This window comes from Epargyreus clarus, unplaced genomic scaffold, assembly GCF_041222505.1.
Source record: "Epargyreus clarus isolate Ecla_fem2 unplaced genomic scaffold, WU_Ecla_fem_2.2 ptg000034l, whole genome shotgun sequence".
In the NCBI taxonomy this organism is placed as follows: domain Eukaryota; kingdom Metazoa; phylum Arthropoda; class Insecta; order Lepidoptera; family Hesperiidae; genus Epargyreus; species Epargyreus clarus.
This window is the reverse complement of record NW_027332239.1, coordinates 12,673,532-12,699,717: the sequence shown is the minus strand read 5'-3', so window position 1 is coordinate 12,699,717 and position 26,186 is coordinate 12,673,532. Positions and strand designations below refer to the sequence as shown.

The 26,186-nt window shown below is 33.9% G+C and overlaps 1 protein-coding gene across 3 annotated transcripts; it reads left to right on the top strand.

Annotated features, from left to right (window-relative positions):
• Positions 1–1,087: 1,087 nt before the first annotated feature.
• Positions 1,088–23,928, top strand: LOC140756196 (lipase member H). Of its 3 annotated transcripts, none has more exons than XM_073091640.1 (3): positions 1,088–1,220; positions 16,970–17,270; positions 17,730–20,417. In XM_073091640.1, exons 1-3 carry the CDS (start codon positions 1,118–1,120, stop codon positions 18,406–18,408), a joined length of 1,083 nt encoding a protein of 360 aa, XP_072947741.1. In that variant the 5' UTR covers positions 1,088–1,117; the 3' UTR covers positions 18,409–20,417. The 3 variants fall into 3 exon arrangements, with proteins under 3 accessions (XP_072947741.1, XP_072947739.1, XP_072947740.1); XM_073091638.1 differs by lacking the exons at positions 1,088–1,220; positions 16,970–17,270; positions 17,730–20,417 and adding exons at positions 9,964–10,148; positions 22,358–22,658; positions 23,212–23,928; XM_073091639.1 differs by lacking the exon at positions 1,088–1,220 and adding an exon at positions 9,964–10,148.
• The last annotated feature ends 2,258 nt before the right edge of the window (positions 23,929–26,186 follow it).

The following is a 26,186-nucleotide window of genomic DNA, read 5'->3' as shown; positions in this document are numbered from 1 at the left end:
GCGGTTATTACCTAGGGTTGTATCTGCTGAAGGTAATAGATAGAACCCTTTTTGGTTCAACTCCGGCGGCACCACCGCCACACCTATTTCTACCTAACAACAGCAGTGTTAGGCGCTGCTGTGTTCCGGTTTGAAGGGTGTGGTAAGGGAGACAGACTTTTCCGAGGCGTTGCGGCTTAGTTCTCAGGGTTAGCGGCGCATCTGTGGCCGACCGCAGGTAGGAATATCTAATCCTATCTGAAGTTGATTACGGATGTCATTGGGCGGCAGTAGCCATTTACCTTCACCTGAAGGTCCACATGGAGTGCAAGCTCGTCTGTTACTCCTATATTATAAAAAAAAAATAGTCCGTATGTAAATATAAAATCCTTGTATGGGGGTGTAAGTAGAATCGTAATGTGCAAAGCAAAAACAATTGACGTACTTACTTTAAATATTCAGTCATTTCCAGAATAAGTAAAGTAGGAGTTTAATTAAAACGCTTATTTCATTTTATCTGTCTTGATCAAGTTACTGGTTGTCGACTTAAAACTTAATCTTAAAATAAATACAGTCATGCAAAAAAGCCTTGGTTCATAAGAAACAAATGAAAACATATGAAATTCAATTTCAGGCTGAGAAAATTAAACATTATCTTTACAGGATTACGTTTTTTCTAGGCTTAGGGCTTATTTCTTTTAAGGTCCTTTTTAAGGCCAAATTTAAATTATATTATCATTCAATTTTTTAAGATAATTTACAATTTTAATTATTACAATTCGTATTCAAAATTTTATTTAAGAATACATATTTGTCATTGAATTAATTCGGAAAATATTTAAAATATTCAAATATAGAATCAGTAAAATTATTTTTAAGTATGTTGTAATTATTTTTATATGAATTAAGCAGATAAATTATATTTTTTATTGAAATAACTACTACTTTAAATGTAATCTCGCCATCATAACATTAAAAGCACAAATGTAATTCTGTTATAGGGATTTATGTGTGCAAGTGTACTTTAATTAAGTATATTCACAATTAAAAGTTATAATTCGTTACAGTTCATTTAACAACTAACGAGGCCCTTGGTTAACCGTGTTATACATGTATTATTATTATTTTAAATGGTAAAATGTTGTATAAACATATATTAATTTTGATTCTAACAGATTATTTCCGAAGTACTTCTGAAGGCATGGGCAGAGCCGGAATATTCAGTACCAACTTTGATGATTGTAAGTATTTATTTCATATTTTTTATAATATAAAAGTCGAAAACGAGCATGCACTTTACCTGATGGTATTGTTCGCGCCAAACTGCTAGTCCGCTCTGAAGTTGTTGCGAGCACATGTTGACTACATGTGCTATGGAGACGCGACTCATTTCTATACTCAGAGCGGACTAGCAGTTTAACGCGGACTATACTATAGGTTCGTCTGCAACCCTCTGATTATTCAAAGTTATGTCATCAACATCATCATCAACCCATTACTGTCCCACTGCTGGGCACGGGTCTATATATATAATCCTTAAGGATTAGTATGTCAATGGATGCAAAAATATGTATTTTCTTCAAAATTTTTTTCCATTAATTTGTCACATAACATTACTTCCCAGAATTTGATCCTTATAAGCAACACTATCCGATAGTGGAATAATATAGAGGGTGTGTTTTTTCAAAATGAACTCGTTCGATTCCCGCCTAAGGAAAGAGGTATTTTAAAAAACGAATGATGCAGTTTTAGTTTTTATCAAAATTGGCCTTGTAACTCCTTTCAGCATTTTCCGCTAATCCTTATAGTTTCGTTTTGGCCCTGAAGGCCCGTTTAAAAAATTCACCCTGTATATAGATATAAACAGGGGCACCAAACTCAGACGAATCTGGTTGCGGTTGCACTCGGAGATCTTGGATTCCTATACATAGCGCCAAGGACGGCTACTGAGGTCGTTTTGGTGGGTAAAATCCCAAATAGTCCGGTGTCACTACAATATTACCGGGTAGTTTTTGTAACCAGCCAGCCCGTCACCAAAAAAGCATCACATGTTATTAAAATAATGAACAATGTCTCTATAAATAAATGTACATGAATTCAACCAAGGTACCAGAGAAACAGAAAAGCGAAGCATTTCCACCTGTCAACGATACTAGCGATAGTTTGACTCGATTTAAGACTATTGCGCGCCAAACAATGACCTCTTCCCGAGTTATGAGTCCCTGCTATCTGGCGCTGATATCGCTAAGTATATTGTAAGGCTTAGATAGTGTAAGCTGGACAGGTTGATGATATAGATTGCTTGATAGCACTGATCTTTCGATTGTTGGTACTGGAATAGACAATAAACAAAGATATTCCCCACAGTCTCTATTTCCCGATAAACTTTGATACTGCGATGCTGAGGTCCTGGTATCTTTTGGAATTTTAACAAAAAGTAAGTTTGTGTATTTATTATTAACCAACTTCATAAAAGGAGGTTCTGTATTCGACCGCTACGTTTGTATGTATTTGTACTTGTATGTCCGCGATTATCTCAGAAACTACTGATCCAATTTGGATGGTGTTTTTTTTGTTTATATTATAGAAATAGCAAATACATGAAGGTGGTAGAACCCTTTGTGGTTCGACTCCGGCGGCACCACCGCCACACTTATTTCTGCCTTATAACAGCAGTGTTAAGCGCTGCTGTGTTTTGGTTTGAAAGGTGTGTGGTAAGGGAGACTTTCTTTTCCGAGGCGTTTCAGCTTAGTCCTCAGGGGTAGCGACGCATCTGTGGTCGACCTCAGGTAGGAGTATCTAATCCTATCTGGGGTTGATTACAGATGTCCATGGGTGGCAGTAGCCACTTACCATCAGGTGGACTCCATGCTCGTCTGCTACCCTTATATTATAAAAATAAAAAAAAGGTGGAACTGCATACTCGTCTGCTACTCCTATATTATAAAAAAAAAAATATATTATGTTGCTCCTATATTATTATGTTATTAGGTAGAAATAGGTGTGGCGGTGGTGCCGCCGGAGTCGAACCACAAAGGGTCCTACCACCTTCTAAACCACCTGATGGTAAGTGGCTACTGTCGCCCATGGACATCTGTAATCAACCCAAGATAGAATTAGAAATTCCTACCTGTGGTCAGCCACAGATGCGCCGCTTCCCCTGCGGACTTAGCTGGACAGCCTCGGAAAAGTATGTCTCCCTTACCACACCCTTCAAACCTATTACCTTACGCGTGCATACCTATTACCTTATAACGTTAGTGTAACTCTGTTGTATTATATTTTGAACGGCCTAAAGGAACTTTCATCCAATGTAGGTTCTAAGGAATGCCAGACTGAATGCTTCTTTGCTACTTTGTGCGTGGATGGCCAAATAAGAAAAAACACTCAAATACTTTACAGCTAGAAGTTACAGGTTCCATTTCGATAAAAACTAAAACTGAATAATTAGATTTTTTTTAAATCTATTTCTCAGTCGAGAATAGAATGAGTTCATTTTGAAAAATAGAAAAAACACACATCTTGTGTTATCGTGCCATTGGATAGCGCTTACAAGAATCATTCTTTCATACATTCTAATACAAAACTATACTATACCATTATTTTAAATATCATTGACTATAACGAATAGGGGAGAGCGGCGCTGGACGTGCCGATTTTGACAAATCCTTGTATTGATCGGAAAATATAGGTACTATGAATAGCAATTGTATCCTATCTTACGTGATTTTTTTCCAAGAATTCGTATTCGAATTCGAATTCGAAGTTGCCACAATGCCCGCTTTGCTGGCGTTACTAAATTGTCGCCAAACAGGCGCAACTGTTAGGCAGTTCGGGACGTGTGAAGAACATACAGCTAACTCTGTGCGTTTTTGAGAAAATCGCGAAGGCACCACCTACCCTCGGATATTTCAGCCCCGCTCTCCCCTACTCCCATATAATGTCAATTATTTCAATATTAAAGTTCAAGCTGTTATTTTAAAGTTCAAGTTGTTATTTTAAAGACGGAACTAGTTTTGATGACGTATTATTTTAAAAATACAGAATACGATAAAAATCTCTAAGGTTTTTGCCAGGAAGTAAAAACGTACCTGCATACAAAAAGAAGGACAGACAATGTTGTTTAATCAGCGAATAGATTCAAGATCAAGCAGGGTCGACCCTGGCACAAAATTTGTCTATAAAACTTTATATGCGTAATTGCACAAAAAAATAAATGAGAAACATAAATCATCCAGCTCCATTAAAATCATTAATTATACAATTACAAGAAAATATTTTGATTAATTACCAGAACAGTGCAACAAAGTGAACGACAATTTTGTGAGATATTACAATTTAATATTTATAATGCAAGATATTAACTTTTTATTTTGTCATATTACAATATATAATTGGATAGCGTAAAGGGATGTGTATTAGGAGCCCGTGATTAATAAATAATCAACCTATGCAATTTTTGGTGTTTATTGGAGTTTACTCCTTAAGAAACGATTTGAGTTATAAGGCCCGGTACGGAAATTTTATGAGGAGTAAAATCAAGTGTAACACGAAAAGTTGAGGCGTAACGGTAACCAAAATATGAATCAAGAGTGCTTTTATTAATTTAAAATACAGTAAGTTCAAATCCCATATGAAAGTAATTATTACAATAAAAATAATTAGCAATATATAAAACATTAAAGCGTCATTAACTAATTTGTTTACATTTTTGCATAAATTAAGTTATAGGTTTGATCATTTATAAACACTGTGAAAAATATGAACATTGGCGCCATAATATGATTAACAATCTTTTATGAACGTTTTTAAAGAAGAGTAACATATAAAATCAGTAAGCAATTGAATAAGATATAATATTAGCAAAATAAGTTTTTAACATAAAGAGGCTTTTGTAAGTTTCTGATATATTAATTTAACTTATAAAAATGGATGCATTATTGATCAGCACCATCTATCAACGATAAACGGGCAAAATCAAAACAGTATTATTTAATATTTATTACAGAATTATTGCTAATGAATTATGTTCAAAATAAGTTATATAAAATTAGAAATACGTTTTAAATGAATTCTAGAATTATAAAACATTTAGAAACAATCCAAATTACATATAATAACATGTTTATTGAGTATCATATAAATTTCATCCGTAAATTGCAACAAGGATATTTTATAGATGGCAAAGAAATTATAATTATTAAGTTTTAGGTTATAAAACGTTTAACATTGTTTTAAATATAAATAATTATATTATATTAAAATTTACTTTAATATAAACAATTATATTAAGTTACCATTATAATATTTGGAACCAAAATACATAGATTGATAAACTTGCAAACTTACAATTTATAAAACTTGCCACTAGATGTCGCTATTTTATATTATTTTGTAACATACTTTATGTAATACGCATTATTGAAGTAATATAAATAATCCGAATAATTACAGATATATGTTTGTTTCTCTTATCATTTTAGCAGATGCGTTCATTTACCTACCCTTTTTTCTACTCGATATATATCATAATTATCATTCGTAAGGAGTAAACTCCAATCGTGCGTCGTAGCTGACACACACACACTTTTTTTTGTCTATCACATTATATCAACAATTACTTTTTACTACAAAATTCATAGATTAGTAACGATACTTCGCCGCCTTGAAATTGAATGAAGCCACAAACGGCTTATTCGTTTTTTGAATTCTTGACAAATAAAAACATTTTTAGAGAAAATGTACGAATAAATAACTAATACTGCATAATTTACATAAGAAATAAATAATTATTTCATATATTTTGTAAATCCCAAAATATATGAAATAATTATTTATGCACGGAGACACAAAACTTTTTTACGCAACTATTTCAATTCTCAAAACTGGGTACATTTTCTTGTTAGGAGTGAGTAATCTTTACTAATCTATGACAAAATTATAAATTTAAGGCGGGCGTTTAGGGAGGAATGTTTTAGATCCAACATGGCGGACATTACAAGAAGGCGGCTCAGTTATTTTTTTGGTTATACAACTAAAAGGTTTTCCAAGAAGCTATGATAGGATTATATCACGTACTAGCTGACCCGGCAAACTTTGTACCGCATCAAAATTTATTTATCAGATATATTTCATATAAAAAATAGCTTATGTTACTCGTGTAAAATGTAGCTTCGAATGGTGAAATAATTTTTACAATGGATCCAGCAGTTTTTGAGCCTATTCATTACAACCAAAAAAAACAAACAAAGTTTTCCTTTTTATAATATTAGTGTAGATATACCATGCCACAGTTTGATAAAATTCAAAAAATAAATTAATACATCTTGCAAATAATAATACATACATTACAAATTTATAAAAAAAAAAACATATTTACAATAACTATATTATAACTATATTTATGTACATAATAATATATACAAAAAAGGGGAATAAAAACAATAAACACTATAAATAAAACAAACCATCTAAAATTGCCGTGTGAGGCATGGTTCCCAAAACGCTGGAGGCGTTCCCTTGCTGCACTGCTAGGCTCAATCTTTGGGCGAAGTAGCCGCCAGCTCTTTGGTCACCAGAAGCGAGGACAAGTCTGGTCGACATATCTGACATGAATTTCTTCATGTCAGATGACCATGGACCCATTGTCATTGAGGAATGGACGCTGGGCTAGGTAGCTGCGAGGATGTGTTTGGTATGGGATGTTTATCGCGGAGAGCTCCAAGCGTGTCAGGTGAGTGCGTAGCCATTGTGTCATCAGAAAATAAAAGCTTGACCGCACCTTTGATGTCTCCATCTGAAATTTTATTTTCAATTAATTTTACAATATTGTTTCTAATGGGATCATAATTTATAGAAATGGTGTTATCTGGAATTACGTTTTGAACTGTATTCAATTTTATTAAATTGCATAATGTTGTTTTTGGAGATCTATTATATAAATGTAAATTTTTATATGCAAATAATAAAAGTTCTTCCCAAGCATTATTATTATTTTCTGATACTACTTTGGCCACGCATTTAGTAAGAGACATGGCCACGGTGGAACGCGCTCCTTTCGGAATCCGTTTAACCACCTTGATGTTGTGTTTGAGGTGTGCGAGTCTCTTATATAATGGTTCGTCATTACGATGCCCACCTGAAGGATTTGTAGTAGCTAAAATAGGATCCTGACTAACTACATCTATGCGAGGGATATGGATACGGCTACAATGTATTCTTAGCCCTCGTATACCTTTATAAAGTTTATTATCCGCACAGATGGAGCATCGTAATAAGGAATCATTAGGCATATAATATATAAGAACTAAATTAAAATATATTATACAAAACCATAATTACAAAACAAAATATATAACTTATTTACCTTTGAAAATACATACTAAAACAAATCATATTAATAACTTAAAAATATTTTCTTTGACAAAAAATTAACACGATAATATGTTGCTTGGAAACGAAGTCGAAATTGCTTGGAAACGAATAACCGATTGGCTGATTGACGGAGAAGCGTTGCTATTGGTTTTCAAGAGGTTGTTTTGCTTTGTTGATTGGCTGGTTTACAGGTTAGGAGCATGGCTATTGGGTTTCAAAATAAACGGTTGCTTGGTAATAAGTGGCGTCTCAACGCGTCCTTAACTACCGTTTTTCAGGTTGCTATGAAAATTAATATTTTGAAAACATGTTTTTCACTGAAACGGAGCACGACTTGCTTCTACCCACAACTGTGTGGGTGCCTTATTACTTAACAAATATAATGAAGAACCTTTTACAGCATTATCACAAAATAAACTCGATGAATTATTTTAAACAATATGATATTGACACATTACATACATTGACGTTCACCACCAAGTGTATAATTAAAAACAACATTACAAATTGTTTTTATTCCTTCTTTATTCTTGCTTTTAGAAAATTAAAATACATATAATTATGTTGTTGTAAGAAATACATCTTTTTTTTTTTTTTTTTTTTTTTTCACAAAAATAAAGAGCATTTATTTCTTAAAAATCAATATTAAGTTTATTTTACAGTTAATTTAGATGTTTTTTATTTATTTAAATAACTTACTCTACTGTATATTTGATAATGCTACAAGTTACATTTAATTATTTACAATATTAACGTAATAAAAAAAAAGTACAAAATAATATATGAAACAGACTATAAAAATACTTATAATAAAATAGTTAAATATAATAAGCTTCATCCAAATTGTTGTCTCTTGGAAGAGTCCCCAAAACGCTGGCGACATTACCTCGCTGAATAGCAAAGCTAATTCTTTGCCCGAGGTAAGCGCCAGCCCTTTGGTCTGGTTTAATCTTTTAAGTTTATTAAATTATAAAAATATGTTTGTAATAATTAAATTGAAACACCCCTGGTTGTGAATTATTTCGTGCATAATTTTAATTAATAAACATATTGTTGTTTTTAAAATCTGTGAAATCAAGATAGGAAAAGACAAAACATAAAACATAATACAAAGGAAATACACTTATTTATCATTATTTACAGATCCCACTAGTCTAGTACAGTAGAAGGTCAAAATTGTATAATGTAGTTAAAAATAATGAAGACAGATTTTAGATAAATTCGATTTAAGATTATTTACCTACATGCAGTTAAAAATATCTTTCGAAAATAATTGTTACTAGTGGTGCCCGCGGCTTCGCCCGCATTTTAAAGAAATAATATGACATACATAAAACAGAAAATTCGTACCTCCATTACTAGAGATCGATTAATATAATCGATTTTTTGGTTCAAAATCGATTCGATTCTCCGATTAATCGATCTCAGATCGCCATCTGTAGTTCCCGGGATTTCCGGGATTAAAACTATCCTATGTTCTTTCTCGGGTCTCAGACTATCTTTGTATAAAATTCCATTCAAATCGGTTTAGTGGTTTAGGGGAACGACAGACAAAAGAGACAAACAGACAGACTGAGTTACTTTCGCATTTATAGTATTAGTAAGGAATAGTAAGGAATAGTAAGGATAAGGATTTTGTTTCTTTTAGAGGAGGTGGCGTTTGTCAATGTGTTAGAAGCGAGATGACTTTACCTTCATTAGTGTTGGGATGCATTTCCTGTCGTGCGGGTTTATGTCCGCACGCGCGTCACACTGCAACACTGCAAGGTGCTACTTGCATACATATATTAGTATAGATATCTCACCACCTTGTAATTGAAGGAAGCCACAAATAGCAGACACATGCGTAAAATGGCTGACTGTTTAAAACTGTTCTAAAAACTACATTCATTAAGATTTTTTTCAAACACAAAAAGCAGACGAGCATGCAGTCCACCTGATGGTAAGTGGCTACTGCCGCCCATGGACATCTGTAATCAACCCCAGATAGGATTAGATATTCCTACCTGAGGTCGGCTACAGATGGGCTACCTTTGCTACCCTTGAGGACTAAGCTGGAACGCCTCGGAAAAGTATGTCTCCCTTACCACACCCTTCAAAACGGAACACAGCAGCGCCTAACACTGCTGTTATGAGGCAGAAATAGGTGTGGCGGTGGTGCCGCCGGAGTCGAACCATAAAGGGTTCTACCACCTTTAAGATCACTTATATCAACATTTTAATTGTTTCAGCATCCTATTGGTCCATTAGTCTAGAATTTTGAAACCCACTGAGCACCACGTTAGGCCACAGTAACTGTAATACCTTTTATGAACGATGTTTTCTTGTACCATTTTTTTTCTAATAGGGGCGCGTTCACGTTATTTCAACTCTAGACTCTTAAAGTTCATATATTTGGAGCATTTCTTACTATACCAAATTCTCTGTTATTTACGAATATAAGTGCAAATACCTTATTTGTAATTGGAGAGGATATGAATACCTAAATCATTAAGTAGTCGACAAATTAACTCACCGTATCAACTTACGTTTTTTTCTGTTTATTTCCGTAACGAGATAAACAAAAGCCATTTTAAGGACGTTATTGTATTAACCATTCTCACTGGGACATTGACATTGTGAACGCGTGGACGCGTGGTCTACTTCACTAGTGATTTTACTGGACAGCAAACTAATCCTTATTGCAATGTTGCTAAAGAATATACTCCTGTGCACGTTTTTGTTAGCCAGTGATGTGACCAGTTTGTACAGTTCGAAGGAAATGGAAGGATACCCGAACGGGTACCTGTCTGATTGTAAGTTGAATTAAAATTAAATTAAATTTATTCATTTTTGTGTTACATTTAAGTGTTGATTTATTGATTTTAATTTAAGAAAAAAAAATTAATTAATCCAAACTATTTTATTTAAATATTTTTAAATTCTTTTGAATAAATGTGATTCCATTCAATAATAGCGATGACAAATTTGACGGATCAAATTAATTAATTTATTTTTTTGAATTTTATTGATGAAATAAAACTGTTTCTAGGATTCATGTTGAATATTCTAATCTTATGATTTTATTTTCAATTTTCATATTTATTTAATGTTACCATGATCTGACTGTGATATTTGACAAAAATGATTTGTTATATTTTTGACCTGTGCTTATGTATGCTCATCTGTGCCCTCATAACCTCAAAATACTTATTACTATGTGTGTATGTGACAAATGGGATATCCTTGACGTGTTTTGATCGGCCGCTGGTTTGTGACGTCATAAAAATTTGGTCATTAACTAAAAAAATACCACATTTATTAAAACATTTCAATTTGGTAGCTGTTGCTTCAAAATAATTAATAAGGTTTTTACAACTAAAACCCGACTACGAAAAAATATTATTTTGGCGATGTTCAGAGGGTAGTCGTGGTGTATGTACTCTAACTAATGTAATATAATGTAATGTAATGTGGTGTAATCTAACTACAAAAAAATATATACGGTCGAATTGAGAAACCTCCTCCTTTTTTGAAGTCGGTTAATAACATTGTAGAACTAATAAGCTTCCAAGTAATTTAAATAAAATGTAATATAGAACCGTAAACTTGTAATATTTCAAAGTAAACTAATTAAATTCATAGGCATTCATATAAAATCGATTATAACTATTATAAGGCACGTAATTCTATGTAATCATCATATAATTTTATGGAGTAAGTACTAAAACAATAAAATACGAACCCATAAAATTATTATATCAGGATAATTTAAACCACACATGTTTACTTATATTGCAATTTACACTACGAAGGCATATTGATTTTAATAAACACTTCGGGGATCAGTAGATGTGATTTTTAATTCATCTTTGTTTTTATAGAAGATTGTAAGAAAAAGAAGCAAATATATTTTTTCATAGTTATAGACCCACGCAGCGCAGCGATTACTGTATCAGTATGACAAGCTGAAAGTTCCAGGATCGATTTCCGATTGATACCTTTCTTCAATTAAAACCAGGTTAAGATTCAAATAATATTTCAGTTTCTGTGCATATAGGTACATACGGTATAATATACAAAAAATTGTCTAAAATTTAAGTTATAACATATTACTATTATTATTGTTATTTTATAATATAGGAGTAGCAGACGAGCATGCAGTCCACCTGATGGTGAGTGGATACTGCCGCCCATGGTCATCTGTAATCAACCCCAGATAGGATTAGATATTCCTACCTAAGGTCGGCCACAGATGTGCCGCTACCCCTGAGGACTAAGCTGGAACGCATCGGAAAAGTCTGTCTCCCTTACCACACCCTTCAAACCGGAACACAGGACCGCCTAACACTGCTGTTATTAGGTAGAAATAGGTGTGGCGGTGGTGCCGCCGGAGTCGAACCACAAAGGGTTCTACCACCTTCAATTATATTATTATGCTGGCGGCGTCCTAAAAACTCGAAGGTATGGTGAGCTTCTCACCTGGGCAGAAATCGCTAAAGGAACGTGCTCGGAGGACTCCAGTGGTGTTCTCTTGGACATCCCGGAGTCCACCTTGTACCCTTGGGGACGGCCACCAGATGGTTTTAGAGTAAAAATCTTACATAACCTGGTATCGCTCCGATGGCATCGGGTACCTTTAGATGGTTTCCCTGTCGTCAAAAAAAGATAAAATTAAAAAGAGAGAGGTTATCTGTCGAATTTTCCTTAAAAAGATATTTACGATTTCATTCTTCTTAGCCATCCGTTGACATTGTAATTATTTCTATTTTATGCGGCAAAATCACGATTCATTGGAAAATGTTGGCTATTGTGTAAAAAACTGGGCATCCGAAGGTGACTATTAATCAAACAATTAGTTTTCTCTGATTTAATTTTTATAACGTATTTTATTATCGATGTCGTGTTAGTTAGTGAAGTTTAAACTGTGGGAATGGTTTTTCCATTTTGAAACATTACCCTAAATATTTTTACCCTGTGTCTTCAAAAATAAACAATCACATCTTGTGATATGCGCTGCTGTGTTCTGGTTTGAAGGGTGTGGTAAGGGAGACATACTTTTCCGAGGTGTTCCAACTTAGTCCTCAGGGGTAGCGGCGCATCTGTGGTCGACCTCAGGTAGGAATATCTAATCCTCTCTAGGGTTGATTACAGATGTCCATGGGCGGCAGTAGCCACTTACCATCAGGTAAATTGCATGCTCGTCTGCTACTCCTATATTATAATTAAAAAATAAACGAAAAATCTCAAATCAAAGGTCCGTAATTCCTCGCAATTAGTAAAACTTTGGTTGTCGTTTTACTAATATATATTTGTTAAAAAGTTATAATCAACTTATTAACTTAATTATGTTAAGAAAAATATCTTAAACATTTTTTTTTTATTTTTTTTCTTGCATATTACAGATATATTTAAAGTTCAAAACTGACTTGCTTCCTGTACATAGACCTTGCGTTACTAAAGTGACCCTTAGTAATACATATTTACATTATAATTATTTAAGATTGCAATAAGTATATAAATAAACAAGTAAGTAAATAAAAACCTTAACCTTCAGAAAACAAAGGAAATATATTTGTAATTAACAATTAAATTGTTTTTCACTACGTAATATTTACATAAAATATTATTTATTTAATTAAGAAGATTTACATTTGATCAAACATAAATATTGTTTTGTGTTTTTAAGATATTTATCTTTTAATACATATTTTAAATAAAATTCATCTTTTAACTAAAAGATTACGTATTTATTTACTTAAAGGAAAATCACTTATTATAAAAACAAAAACAAGACTTTAAAAATATAGCGTGTGATTATTTTCGCAATTTAGACGAATACAGCGACACCTCATACGTTTAAAGCCGTGAAGGCTGTAGGTCGTACCAAAGAATAAAATAATTAAAACATACATACTTACATATTATTACATAAGCTCGAAAACCCCTCGAAATTGGGTAAAAAGTATGTTTATACCCATTCTACGAAAATCCATTAGAAAGCCGACCTTCATTAAGCCATACCTTAATTTAATAACAAGAAATGATGGGATTGTCCGAAAGCCTTAGTCACTCAACTCACCCTTGAAACAGATTGGTTATCAATAACCAAATAGATTAAGTAAAGTTTTCTTTTACACACAGCCACTTCCTTTTTTCAAGGCATATTTGTTTTTAATGCATCAGTCGGTCAGCTATGCTCAACTTGAATATATTTCTCTAGATTTTTTTTAAATTGCAATTGGCCTATATTTTTTTCTAATTTGCCAACTTGGTTAAGTATCTCCAACTATAAACGTTTTTAATTATTTCCAAATTTATGGTATACACGGTATATCTCATAGTTATAAAAGTGTAATATTGAATTTTTCAAATAAAAATGTAAAGTAAAATATAATAAATGGTCACATGAATTATTTTAGGAAATACTTAACGTTACCATTCATACAAAAATAATTTTGAATTATGTTTATTTAAATGCAAATTACGCATAAATATTAACTAAAAATTGTCTCTAATAATATTATATTATTTTTTAATAATTTCTTGTGGTAACACTGAAATCCCTTGGCGTAGGTCATGTGACTCACTTCAGTTGACTAAGTGCTACCACAGATAAATATTAGTTGAAGGAACTTCGGGCGATTTGACGTACCTACTTACGTTGACAGTGTTACCATTTATGACTAGGCAAAGTAAGTATTACCTTGACCTAAAATTACAAAAAGATAAAAAAGATACAACATATTGTGCGGAATATACAGTGTTTTAAGTTATCAAGTATTAGCCGAAATATTATGATTATTATGAGCAGTGGCGGAGTAAGGTCGTAAGGTCCGTGGCGGAAAGTTGAATCGAGGTCCCCGTGTAAAAAATTGATTTGATTTTACAAGATTACAGATGTCTGATAGACTTATTCGCCGACATATTCGTATTTCAGTGATGATCAGTCCGGCAACCTTCCGCCCAGTTTTCTACTACAACCTTCCTATTGTACTTATACTTTTCGATCGTGAAATAAATTTCGAGACATTTTCTTGTTCAATCATCATGATTATTGTTATCAAGGGAAAATGTTTTAAAAAGTTATTTTTATCAGTTTCTTTCATTAGTTCATTACCTGATTAAGTAATGTTATCAAAGAAACCCAATAAGGACGTTACATTAACCCTAAATTAGACTAAGTATCAGGTGAGAAAACAAATTTAAGAAACCGGTACAATTTGAATTAATTTTGGTGAAAGGGGTGACAATTTCCTCTGAACCTTAGATAATCTGCGTGTTTTTTAATTCTACATTCTCTATAAGTATACCTAACGATAAAGCAGCTGGTGGAACGCAGGCACCGTTACCTATGGACATTTGCAACACCGAGGAGTCGCCAATGCATCGCTTTGAAAGAGAGCTCTTTTTGCACGCCTCTTGAAGAGCCCCATGTCATAGCTCTCAGGGAATACCTCAGGAGAAATTTTATTACACATTTTTTACGTATTTATTTTGATTATTATTTTAACAATGAGTTTGAGAAACCAACCATCAAGAAATGAAGATTTGTCAAGTAAGAACAACCCCCAAGAAATGAAAAACTTTCGAGTAAGTAAATTCTTTTATAGCACCTTTCCGCTTGTACGGGACACATTTACCATTTAATTATTCAATATTTTATTAGCACTGCTTTCTCGCTTAAACTTTGGTTAATACCATTGGCTTAGAAACAAATGGACGTACTACGGGCGGTTTTCCTGTCATGCATGCTAACACCTACGCGTTCTGCTCGCGTGCTTGCATCCTTTCTTTTTATACGCACAATGCATATGGGTCGCGAAGAGACTACAGCGAATTAATTCATGTGTGTGAGCGACACGCGCGTGCAGGCGTGAAAAATGCGTGACAGGAAAAGCGCTCCAAATTAACCAAATAAAATATGCGTAGCAACGCAACCGTTGTTAGGCAAATTTATTAGATATTTAAATATTATATTCCATTTATTCTGTAAAGGTGAAAAATCAATTAGAAAAAATCCTTCTAAAATACACTTAATAAAAAATATTTTACAGCTGTTAAGTTCATTCGATTGATCGAGTTCTCAATTGAAGACTTCTAGCACTTTTCCCTTACCTAACATTTTAGTTCAGACGTTTTTTAACCGACTTCAAAAAAGGAGGAGGTTTCTCAATTCGACCGTATATATTTTTTTTTTTTTTTTTTAGTGTAGTCCATTTGTTACTGGGTTAATGGTTAGCACTAATATGTTTTGAGGTTATTTCAGCTTAAGATGGATTTAATGAAGGACGTGGTTTGGGAAATATCTAACGGAGCGGTTAAGAATAAGAAGCACTTCATGTTAAGTCAGTAATAGATAATCGTTCTATAAAAATAATTTTCAGCACATTTCTTATGTAATTTGATGCAATAAAGATTTTAATCCAAAATGGAATTTCTATTAGCCTCACACTGGTTTTATAAATGAAAAAATGTATTGTCAGCAACAGGAATAAGGCCGCCTAGTGTCTTTACTACTATCCTTCTGCTCAGGACACAGCAGCATTACATTGCTTAAACTGCACATAAGGTAAGGCTATAGCGAGGATTGTATTCGGGGAAGAGGTAAGAACGTAGGGTGCACCTGAATATCCTCCCTCCCGACTACAGCATCTACAGCTATGATAGGAGCTATTGCAGTCGAAATATGAAGGTGGTACAGTCAGTATATTATAGTACTGAGGAGGTACCAATCCCAAACTTTCTAGCTTGAAGGCTGCGTTCAGATGGAAAGGTGTGGATGCCGATTGACTCACATATGAGGCGAGCATCTTCCATGATATGCTTCATATATAATCTGTTCTTTATTGAGTTGGTCACAGATTTGCAGTGGCCAAGATTCTCGCTTTCCAATCATAGATATATGATAAAAAGATGAAAGGCGTTGAACCCTTTCGTATAGGCTTTTAAAATATTTTCAACATACAACATCATTTTGGAAAATTCTGACTGAACTAGTTGCACAATCATTTGCGGTAGCACACTTTTTAACCCCTTTTAATACCTATTTGAGATTTAATAAAGTTATTTTACTTAAAATGGAAGAAACTAAAATAAGCACAATCAGTGAATATAGGTATCACATGAATATTTCTAACGCGGTGTTTATTAAAAGCCCCTGTCAAACTATCAGCGAATAGCGATTGAAACGTAGGCGAGTAAGAACCGAATATCAAATGAAACCGAATTTCAATGAATTAAAATAAGACATAAAAATGGAGTCTTTCATTCACTCAACGCATAAATAAAAAGATAAAGTATCAATAAAAGCATAAAATATGACTTAAAATAACTTTTAGAATGAATTCACGAATGAATGTCAAAAATATTTATTCCCACAATGAGATCGCACGTATAAAGTCATAACAATACATGCTGCGACATATTTAGTTATTAATATTAGAGTTGTTTACCAATATATAGTTTACGATTTTCTTATTTATTTGATAAACCTTATAAATCTTAATATAATCAATGATTTAAGTGATATCACATAAAATATCGCTAATCTTTCAATTCGCTGTTAGTACGACAAGGCCTTTAAGGTTTATCACTTAAAAAGCAATATCCACACAGCCTTAAACCATTGTTCCAGGTCCTGGCTCCGACAAGGAGGCTGTAATCACAAAGAAGAGCCTCAAATACCTCTCCTTCTACGTCCAATCCCGTGGGAACATGTTCACGGCGAGGAGGAGAAAGTACACCTATTACCAGATGAACGAACTAGCCAAGGATCCAGACATAGATTTTAGTAAAAAGACGATGTTGTATGTAGGCGGATTCTTGGACAGTCCAAATTTTCCCTTAGCGATAAATTTGGGTGCGGTCTATTCAGATCTCGGTTATAATATTATGCTGCTGGATACTAACATGTTCACGACGGTGGATTATCCTATGTAAGTATACACTATAGTTGAGCGACATTGACCGCGGTTGTGAGTTGGATGGGTTAGAGGCTAAATTTCAATGCTTTGGAAGGCGAGCAAATTCATTGCAGTCGTTGAACCTTATATACCTTCATGGATGGTTCAAGTACAAATTCGTCGTTCTAATTTATGTAGTTTTGTACCTATCGACCTATCACTGTGTCTTTCCATGGCATCCATGACATCCATGACATGTGGATTGATATCCATGATATGTACATAGGTCATACCTTTATGCTATGTCTCTAGAAAGCGACAAGGGTTAAGTTTGAACTCAGAAACAGCCTCATATCTCTACACGCTACGCACGTAACACTACGCAGTTACGACAGAGTTACAATTGTGACAGTAGCAGTAGCAGTAGCAGTATTGCTGTATGTAGATTATAAGTATGATCTTTAAAAGTATTTTCCCATTCTTAAATTTCAGTGCATCGAGGTTCATGCGACCGGTCGGAAAACACGCGGCGACGATGTTGGCGGAACTCACCAACTTGGGCTTAGACCCGAAGAAACTTGAAATAGTCGGCCTCAGTCTTGGCGGGCAGACCGCTAGCTTTATAGCCAAGAACTACAGATTGCTTACTGGTGTCAACATTGCAAGACTAACAGGTCTCGACCCAGCCGGCCCTTGCTTCAGGAACCTTGGCCCTGAGGACAGAATCGACGAATCTGACGCCGATTTCGTTGATATAGTTGACACGAATATCGATGCTTATGGAATGGCTGCTCCCGTCGGTCACGTCAACTTTTACGTCAATGGCGGCGAATACCAACCAGGGGACATCTACTGGCTGTATTGCACTGTGATGTGCAGTCACATACGATCGTACACTTTATGGCTAGCGGCTTTACAACACCCGAAATCATTTATCGCTATGCAATGCGATTCGGTCCAGCAAGCAAGGGACAGGAACTGTTATGATCGGAAACCACAAGTGACGAATGTTTTAGGGTTGAATACGGATCAAACTAAGCGGGGTATCTTCTACCTGGCCACGGACCACAGCTATCCGTTCTATTTAGGCGAGAAAGGGTTGAAACGAGAGAACGATTTCGTTATATCAAATTCAAAAACTATTAATTCTCCGCGTTTGATGAAGATGTAATTTGGATAGATTTCTAATTGACACTACTACTATACTAGACTAGAATAATTTTAGGATAATTATTGTTAGTAATTTTAAGTTACTAAGCGTTCAGAAAATGTTAAAATATAGGTATTCCATTAAATGGGACCGGACCAACATTGTATGATTTGTAGGTCGCTGGTTGATCCGACTGATAATTCATTTAGATTTTAAAGGTGGTAGAATCCTCTATAGTTCGACTCCGGCGGTACCACTGCCACACCTATATCTGCCTAATAACAGCAGTGTTAAGCGCTGCTGTGTTCTGGTTTGAAGGGTGTGGTAAGGAAGACATACTTTTCCCAGGCATTCCAGCTTAGTCTTCAGGGGTAGCGGCGCATTTTTTGCCGACCTCAGGTAGGAATCTTAGTAACCTTACCTGAGGAAGATTACAGATGTCCACGGGCGGCATTAGCCACATACCATCAGATGAACTGCATGCTCGTCTACTACTTTATATTATAAAAAAAGATGCTTGTGACCTAGGAACAATATATATAAATATATAAAAAATACCTAAATACCTATTTTCCCGTGCTGTAGCACTACCATGAGTTGGCATAGTAACGTCACTATAGAAATTGTAAATAGAAAACTATTGTCATTTTGCTAGTGGATAACATAACTACTATCGTTACGGTATTTCTTGACAACGTCTGTCAAATTAATGACTCATGGGACCGAATTTGTATGGCAATAGATCATAATGACATTCGCTAGCGATTTGATTTCGATAGGTTATTTACGTATCGAGTTACGCCACTACGGATTTTAGTTCTACGAGTAACCACCAGAGGCGCTGTTCAATTTTTCATACATTTATTTTACGCAGTCGCTAGCGAGTAATACTTTTGTAAACTCATGGTAGTACTACTGTAGGTATTTACTTACCGTATTTGTCGAACTTTCATCCTGATGAACTTCACTATTTTCTTAAATTTTTACGATCCCGCGACCAGAAAAATAAACAATATAATATTATTTGTAATTAATTATGCACTTTATATTCGCTAGTATCAAAATCTTTTTTGTGACTGACTGAGTTTTATTATACTGTACTGTTGTGGTCGAAACGTTAAATTTAGAATTTTTAATTTTCCGTTTTTCGGGTAATTCAGGTCTGTGTTCGGAATATTAAACAAACTTTTTAGAGTACAGAGTGTAGATAGGTATTTAAAGCACAGAGATTTTTAATGACCTAGATATCAAATACTTAACATAAAAAATAACATATAATTATGTAGGTAGATTTTACGAATTATTGTTTAAATTAAGATAAAAGTATTGTATAAAAATCTTTTCCCATTAACTTCATTTCACGTTTAAAAATAATTTAAATATTATATATTGCAACTCAGTTGTTATGCATTTAAAACATTGTTTGTAGTAGGTATGTATTGCAGATTGCATATTATATTAATAATAATATTTTATGTGTGTTATTATTAAACTATACTATGAAGTACGTGAAATCTAAGTTAGAGTAACTAAATTAGAGAATAAGCCCTACAAGTTTAAATTATTTTTCATGTTATAAATAATAACTATTAACAATACACAACTCAAAAGCACCAAGTTATACAAATCTGTTACTAGTACTGCCATCTGTTATGATATGACGTAAACAAATGCAACCAAGCAACCAACTTGTACACAGTTGACGTAGTTTTGTCACTTCCCAATAGATGGCGTTAAGCTCGTTACATGCTAAGTTTACATGAATATTTACTCGTAATTGAGTTTCTGTTTAAATTAGATTAACTAGAATGTTTCTTATATAAATAAATGATGTTCTGAATAATTATGGATTGTGTTTAAAAGAATATGAACTACTTAGTACAAATGCTTCGCCCGATGTATTAAAAAATCTTTATGTTTTGCTTTGTAGCAATTATATGATATGAATGAAATATTAACGGATATTTTTATTTCTCTATACTTGAACATCATAATTGAAATTTCATTTACCAATATTTTACTATAACAAACGTTTAGCGGTATCTAAGTGGTCACACTTTATGTTTTTAAATCTTTCATAATAATTGGAATACTTAGTTGTAGTCATAGATTAGACTAAATACTTACTACTTAGTACTAATCTATGGTAGTAATTAAACTATGTAGTTCTAATCTGAAACCAAAACGTTTTTGCTACGAGTAGTTTTCTTCCAAAAGTTGGCAGAGAAAGACTAAAAAGTAGATCTTAAAACTAACATTTTACATAATTCGGTACTAGGTTGTATTTTGTGTGAAATTCCTAACTTCCAGATTAGAAAGAAGCAGCTTACTCATCACATCGACGTTTGATAAAGAAGATTCAATGGACGAGTTTGTTTGTCTCATGGAAGAAATACAATATCATCCGTTTAAGAAATTACTTTGCATTTTTTATGAAATAAATTCATTTTCTGAAACAAATATTTACTTTGCAAATTTACTTAATACACTTTGTAATGCATTTTTTAATAAATAAATTTATTTAAAAAAAAAAATGTGAGCCGTCACGGGACGCCTGGCAGATGTGAAACATCGACATTATTTTGTAAAAGAACATATTGTGATAGGAACTAAATATGTCATAATGATAAAATAAAATATTACGATTTTTTTCCAGATAACGATGACTATTTATTGAATAAACATTTATTTTCATGTGGGAGAGAATCGCACAGTCGATTGCGCATGGCGACGCGTCGCCACACCGTACACACTACTGCATATAGACTGTATATATATACCATCGTATAGCGTGGCGACGCGCCGCCACGGCATGCGTCGCTACGCCAGAAATCGGTTTTACGTGCGGCTATAGATGTTTCACATCAAAAAACAAATATTTATTATTATTTACTTGGTGCATTTTGTAAAATTTACAGAACAGTGATGTATAGTCCAAAAAACTATGTGTCAAGAAGTAACTATGGTTTAGAGAAGCAGCACAGGGTGCATCATCAACCAGTCGAGTGAAGACACCAGAATACAGATTTTTTATAACATAGAAGTAGCAGACGAGCATGCAGTCCACCTGAGGTAAGTGGCTACTGCCGCCCATGGACATCTGTAACCAACCCCAGATAGGATTAGATATTCCTACTTGAGGTCTGCCACAAATGCGCCGCTACCCCTGAGGACTAAGCTGAAACGATTCGGAAAAGTATGTCTCCTTTACCACACTCTTCAAACCAGAACACAGACATAGGTGTGGCGGTGGTACCGCCGGAGTTGAACCAAAAAGGGTTCTACCACCTTCAACTCAGATTCACCTTCTAATGTATTCAGAGGGTGAATGACCAAAATGTGCTCGTCCATTCAGCCCATGCTGCACACAGAAATAGTAATAAATAATAATAGTAGTAGTATCCTAAGATAAATATATCTAACTCAAAGATGACTGACTGACATAGTGATCTATCAACGCACAGCCCAAACCACTGGACGGATCGGGCTGAAATTTGGCATGCAGGTAGATGTTATGACGTAGGCATCCGCTATGAAAGGATTTTGATCAATTCTACACCCCCCAGGGGATAAAATAGGGGATGAAAATATTACTTCGTAACGCGAGCGAAGCCGCGGGCAAAAGCTCGTATTCTTATATAGTTGAAGTTGGTATAACTCGTTATGGTTCGACTCCGACGGCAACAAGCGACACTAATTGCTTCCTACTAGCTGCAGTGTTAAGCGCAAGTAGTCATTTAATTCAATCTGGGGTTGATTACAGATGTCCTTTGGTGGCAGTAGCTGCTTACGATCAGATGAACTGTCAGTCTACTACTCCTGTATTAGGTATATTGAATAATAAATTTGAAGATTTCAGATCGTAGCATTATTGTAAGCTTTCCTCCATGTCTAATTTCTTTTCATTACTTGGTTGATTGTTCAACAAATTTCATTCTAAAAGTTAAGTTGTTTATTTCATTAATTTCAGGTGTCGGTAGCAACAAGTTGGCCATTATAAAGCCGAAAACTCTTGAACATCTGACATTATCCGTCCAGACACCTGGAAATGCATTAACCGGGAAACGAAGGAGGTATACCTACTACCAGATGAAGGAGTTGGCTCAGGACCCTGATGTGGACTTCAGTAAGAAGACGATGCTCTTCGTGGGAGGGTATTTGGACACGACAGGCTTTGTACCCTCTGCCGTGATGGGATCGGAGTACAAAGGGCTTGGATACACCGTGCTGTTGCTCGACACGAATTGGTTTACGACTTTTGTTTATCCGGTGTAAGTAATAATTATTATAAAAGACGGGCGACGGTAGATAGTAGACTCCCTTTTTTGCTTTGAGCGGAAACCTTGGCTGAAGTTAATTCACAATTATCCTAATTTTAATGTCTGTTTCTCTTTTTATTCGCATTTTAGTTTACTGTATTTTTGAAATGTTTTAATCAGTTGATGGATTATGATTCAATTATGATGACAGAAGGATAGCAAAAATATAAATATGTGAATATAATATAAAGTGTTCCAGGAATCACTGCCGTTGCTTTTTCCTAAATCTGTAGCTACATGTCAAAAGTTTTTCTTTACCTATTTTTACCACGCTTTTAGTTGGGGTTGTATCTATGTAGGCATGTAACGGAATATTTGAACTCGATTTTTACCCACTTTGAACGGCCCGATATTTTTTTTTTAAATTATCAAGTACCAATGACAATAATTTTATCCCATTCTCCTCAACAGGATCATCAGGAATCAGGATTAATGATTTTCCTTATGCGATCTTAGCGTGGTTTTTAGTTTTTAAACTATAATTTGTTTATCATTATTTTTCCAGAGCCGTCAGATACATGCGACCAGTTGGAAAGCATGTAGCGGAGATGCTGGTAGAACTTGGCAAATACGGCCTGGACCCTAAGAAACTGGAGGTGATCGGAGAAAGCTTAGGAGGTCAGACGATGAGCTTTATAGCGAAGAACTACAAAAAGATGACAAATGTTACCATTGGTAGATTAACTGGTTTGGATCCCGCGGGACCTTGTTTCCGGCATTACGGTCCAGAGGATAGACTTGATAAATCCGATGCTGATTTTGTACAGACTGTACACTCTAATATCGATGGTTTAGGCATAGCTACACCAGTAGGCCATGTCAGTTTTTACATAAACGGTGGAGAACACCAACCTGGTGATATTATATGGCTATACTGCAACCTGTTTTGCAGTCACGTGAGAGCCTATACTGTTTGGCTGTCAGCTCTATCAAATCCAAAACAATTTATTGCTATACAATGTGATTCGGTGCAACAAGCAAGGGAGAGGAATTGTTACGACAGACAGCCCCAAGTCACGAATATTTTAGGGTTAGACACGGACCAAAGTAAACCGGGTATTTACTATTTATCTACTTATAACGGCTATCCGTTTTATTTAGGCAAGAAAGGGTTAAAGCGTGAATATGATTTCGAATTGTCCAGAATGAAAATGTTTAATGAAAAAGATGTAATAGAAGTGTAATATTGTTTTGGTTATTAATAATAACTACATTTTTATTAAACGTTGTGTAATATTTTTATTAATAACTACATTTTTAAACGTTACACAAATGCAAAAAGTACAAAATACACAGTATTAAAAAAATGCCAATTGCAAAGAATAGGAACATATAGTAAGGGTAAATCTTTGATAAGTAAAATAGTTGTAGTTTTAAGTCATAGGAAAATTTGTTAAATTCTTCGTTGGGTTTTGGCTGTTTTCGTTGTCATATGTTTGTACTAGGTATTTGTTATTTTTAATAGACGGATACGAAAATATTTTAGATCTAGGTAATACAGGCTTAAGCAGGGACCTTTTATATTTATTAGGGTTTAATGTTTTGTATATAATACTTTTGCTTACATTTTTGGGCTCCGTTTGAATTTAATAATACGTTTAAATTAAGGACCACACTTTTTCAAACTGTATATTTAAATAGATAAATATAAACGACGCTTCATTTTATTATGTGTTTTACAATAAAACACAAAATCACAAATATGTTTTTAATTTCCTCCCTCCCCATCTCAATCTAAAATTTAAACTTCAAACTGGAGTTACACCATAGACCAAAATGTATGTTACGCCATCTACCGATTAGTTGACGTACTAATGTTAAGTTTCAGTCTGTACGTGTAGTAACTACCCGTTTGCGATAGATGGCGTTGCGCGTTCACAAGTAACTAGCGCTGTTACGAAGTTCAATAAGATTTTCATAGGTGGTGCTAGTTTAAAAAATTACAGATCGTATTATAAGAACTTTGATTAACGGATTTATTCACGATACCATTTTGTTTCTGGTGATAGGAACTTGATTTTTTATTCTTTAATAATTGAAATAAAATAATTGCATGATAATTAAAGTAAAAAAATAATTTATAGTTTAAATAGGTAAATTATAGGTACTAATAAAACCTAATTACGGAAATTTACATAATGTTCAAAAATGGAAAACAAAACTAAACTAATATTTTTTGGTTATATACGAGTAAGTAAAGGTATAATTTTTAACAACTTATTTTTTTCTGTTTGTTTTTGTTTCTTCTCTGTAGATATCTTTCAATATTTTAGTTGTGGCGGAAATACCTTTAGTAAATTATTCTCAAAATTAAACCAACAATAATGTTTTTTAGGATTTGAATCTCATTATCATCAACTATCAGGTACATTGCTCCGAATAAAGAAATAAGGGTCCTAAAAGGGTCAAATGGCCGTTAATTCACAAAAAATCTGCAAATCTCCGGCAGCTGTTTACGTCCATCTTTTGTTTACGAATAAATAATTACTTACGGTCTTTGAATATAATAATATGCACGCTTGTGTCAATGGACCATCGTTTTGGCTAAATATTGGTCTACGACTCCAAAAAATCTATTTTATACTCTACTGCTTTGATTTAAAATTGATTTTTAGTTACAAAGGGAAGAAAAGGGTTATTTTAAATGTTATAGGGTCAGCAAAGAGATTGTTCTGACAACGTACTTTGATGTAAAGGTCCATTGAATTATTTTTTGCGATAGAGAAGCGGACACCTGGTTACCTACTGGGTATTATTAATTTGTTGGCCGTTTTGCATTACATCCTGATCCCTTAAGAGTTTATAAGATACAAGTTTAAATTAATAAAGAATTTTGTCACCATGCGGGCCCAAATTTAAAGATTCAATGATATCTTAAAATGTAAATTATGTTAGACATACCTATATTATAGACTAGCTGACCCGGCAAACTTTGTAGCGCGTCAAAATCTGTTTATCATATATATTTCATATAAAATATAACCTATGTTACTCGTAGATAATGCAGCTTTCAAATGGTGAAAGAATTTTTAAAATCAAACAAACAAACATAGTTTTCCTCTTTATAATATTATTAGTGTAGAAAAAGGTGGTTAATTTCAAGATACCACCACATTATTAAACAGGAAATAAGTTTATTTAAATACCTATATAAATTTGAACAATATATTTTATGTATCACTGTACTAAATTAAATTATATATCAATACTAGCCGACTCGGCAAACGTTGTGTTGCCATATAAATAAAAAAATGGTAAGGGTGAACAACCCTTTCACTTAGGGGTATTAAAATAGATAGTAGCCGATTCTCAGATTTACTGAATATGCATATAAAATTTCGTGAAAATCGATAAAGTCGTTTCGGAGGAGTACGGTAACTAACATTGTAACACGAGAATTTTATATATAAGATATTATGGTTAGTGTATGAGACCTTCTGCCAAATTGCTTACCTATGTTCATTGTTATTTTCTTAACAT

What these genes read in the sequence shown, in the direction of transcription:
- LOC140756196 (XM_073091638.1), top strand. Translation starts at nt 10,040, where the DNA reads ATGTTGCTAAAGAATATACTCCTGTGCACGTTTTTGTTAGCCAGTGAT. An exon ending in GAACGGGTACCTGTCTGATT is followed by an intron (nt 10,149 to 22,357) that starts GTAAGTTGAATT and finishes CATTAATTTCAG; the next exon opens with GTGTCGGTAGCAACAAGTTG. An exon ending in ACGACTTTTGTTTATCCGGT is followed by an intron (nt 22,659 to 23,211) that starts GTAAGTAATAAT and finishes TTATTTTTCCAG; the next exon opens with AGCCGTCAGATACATGCGAC.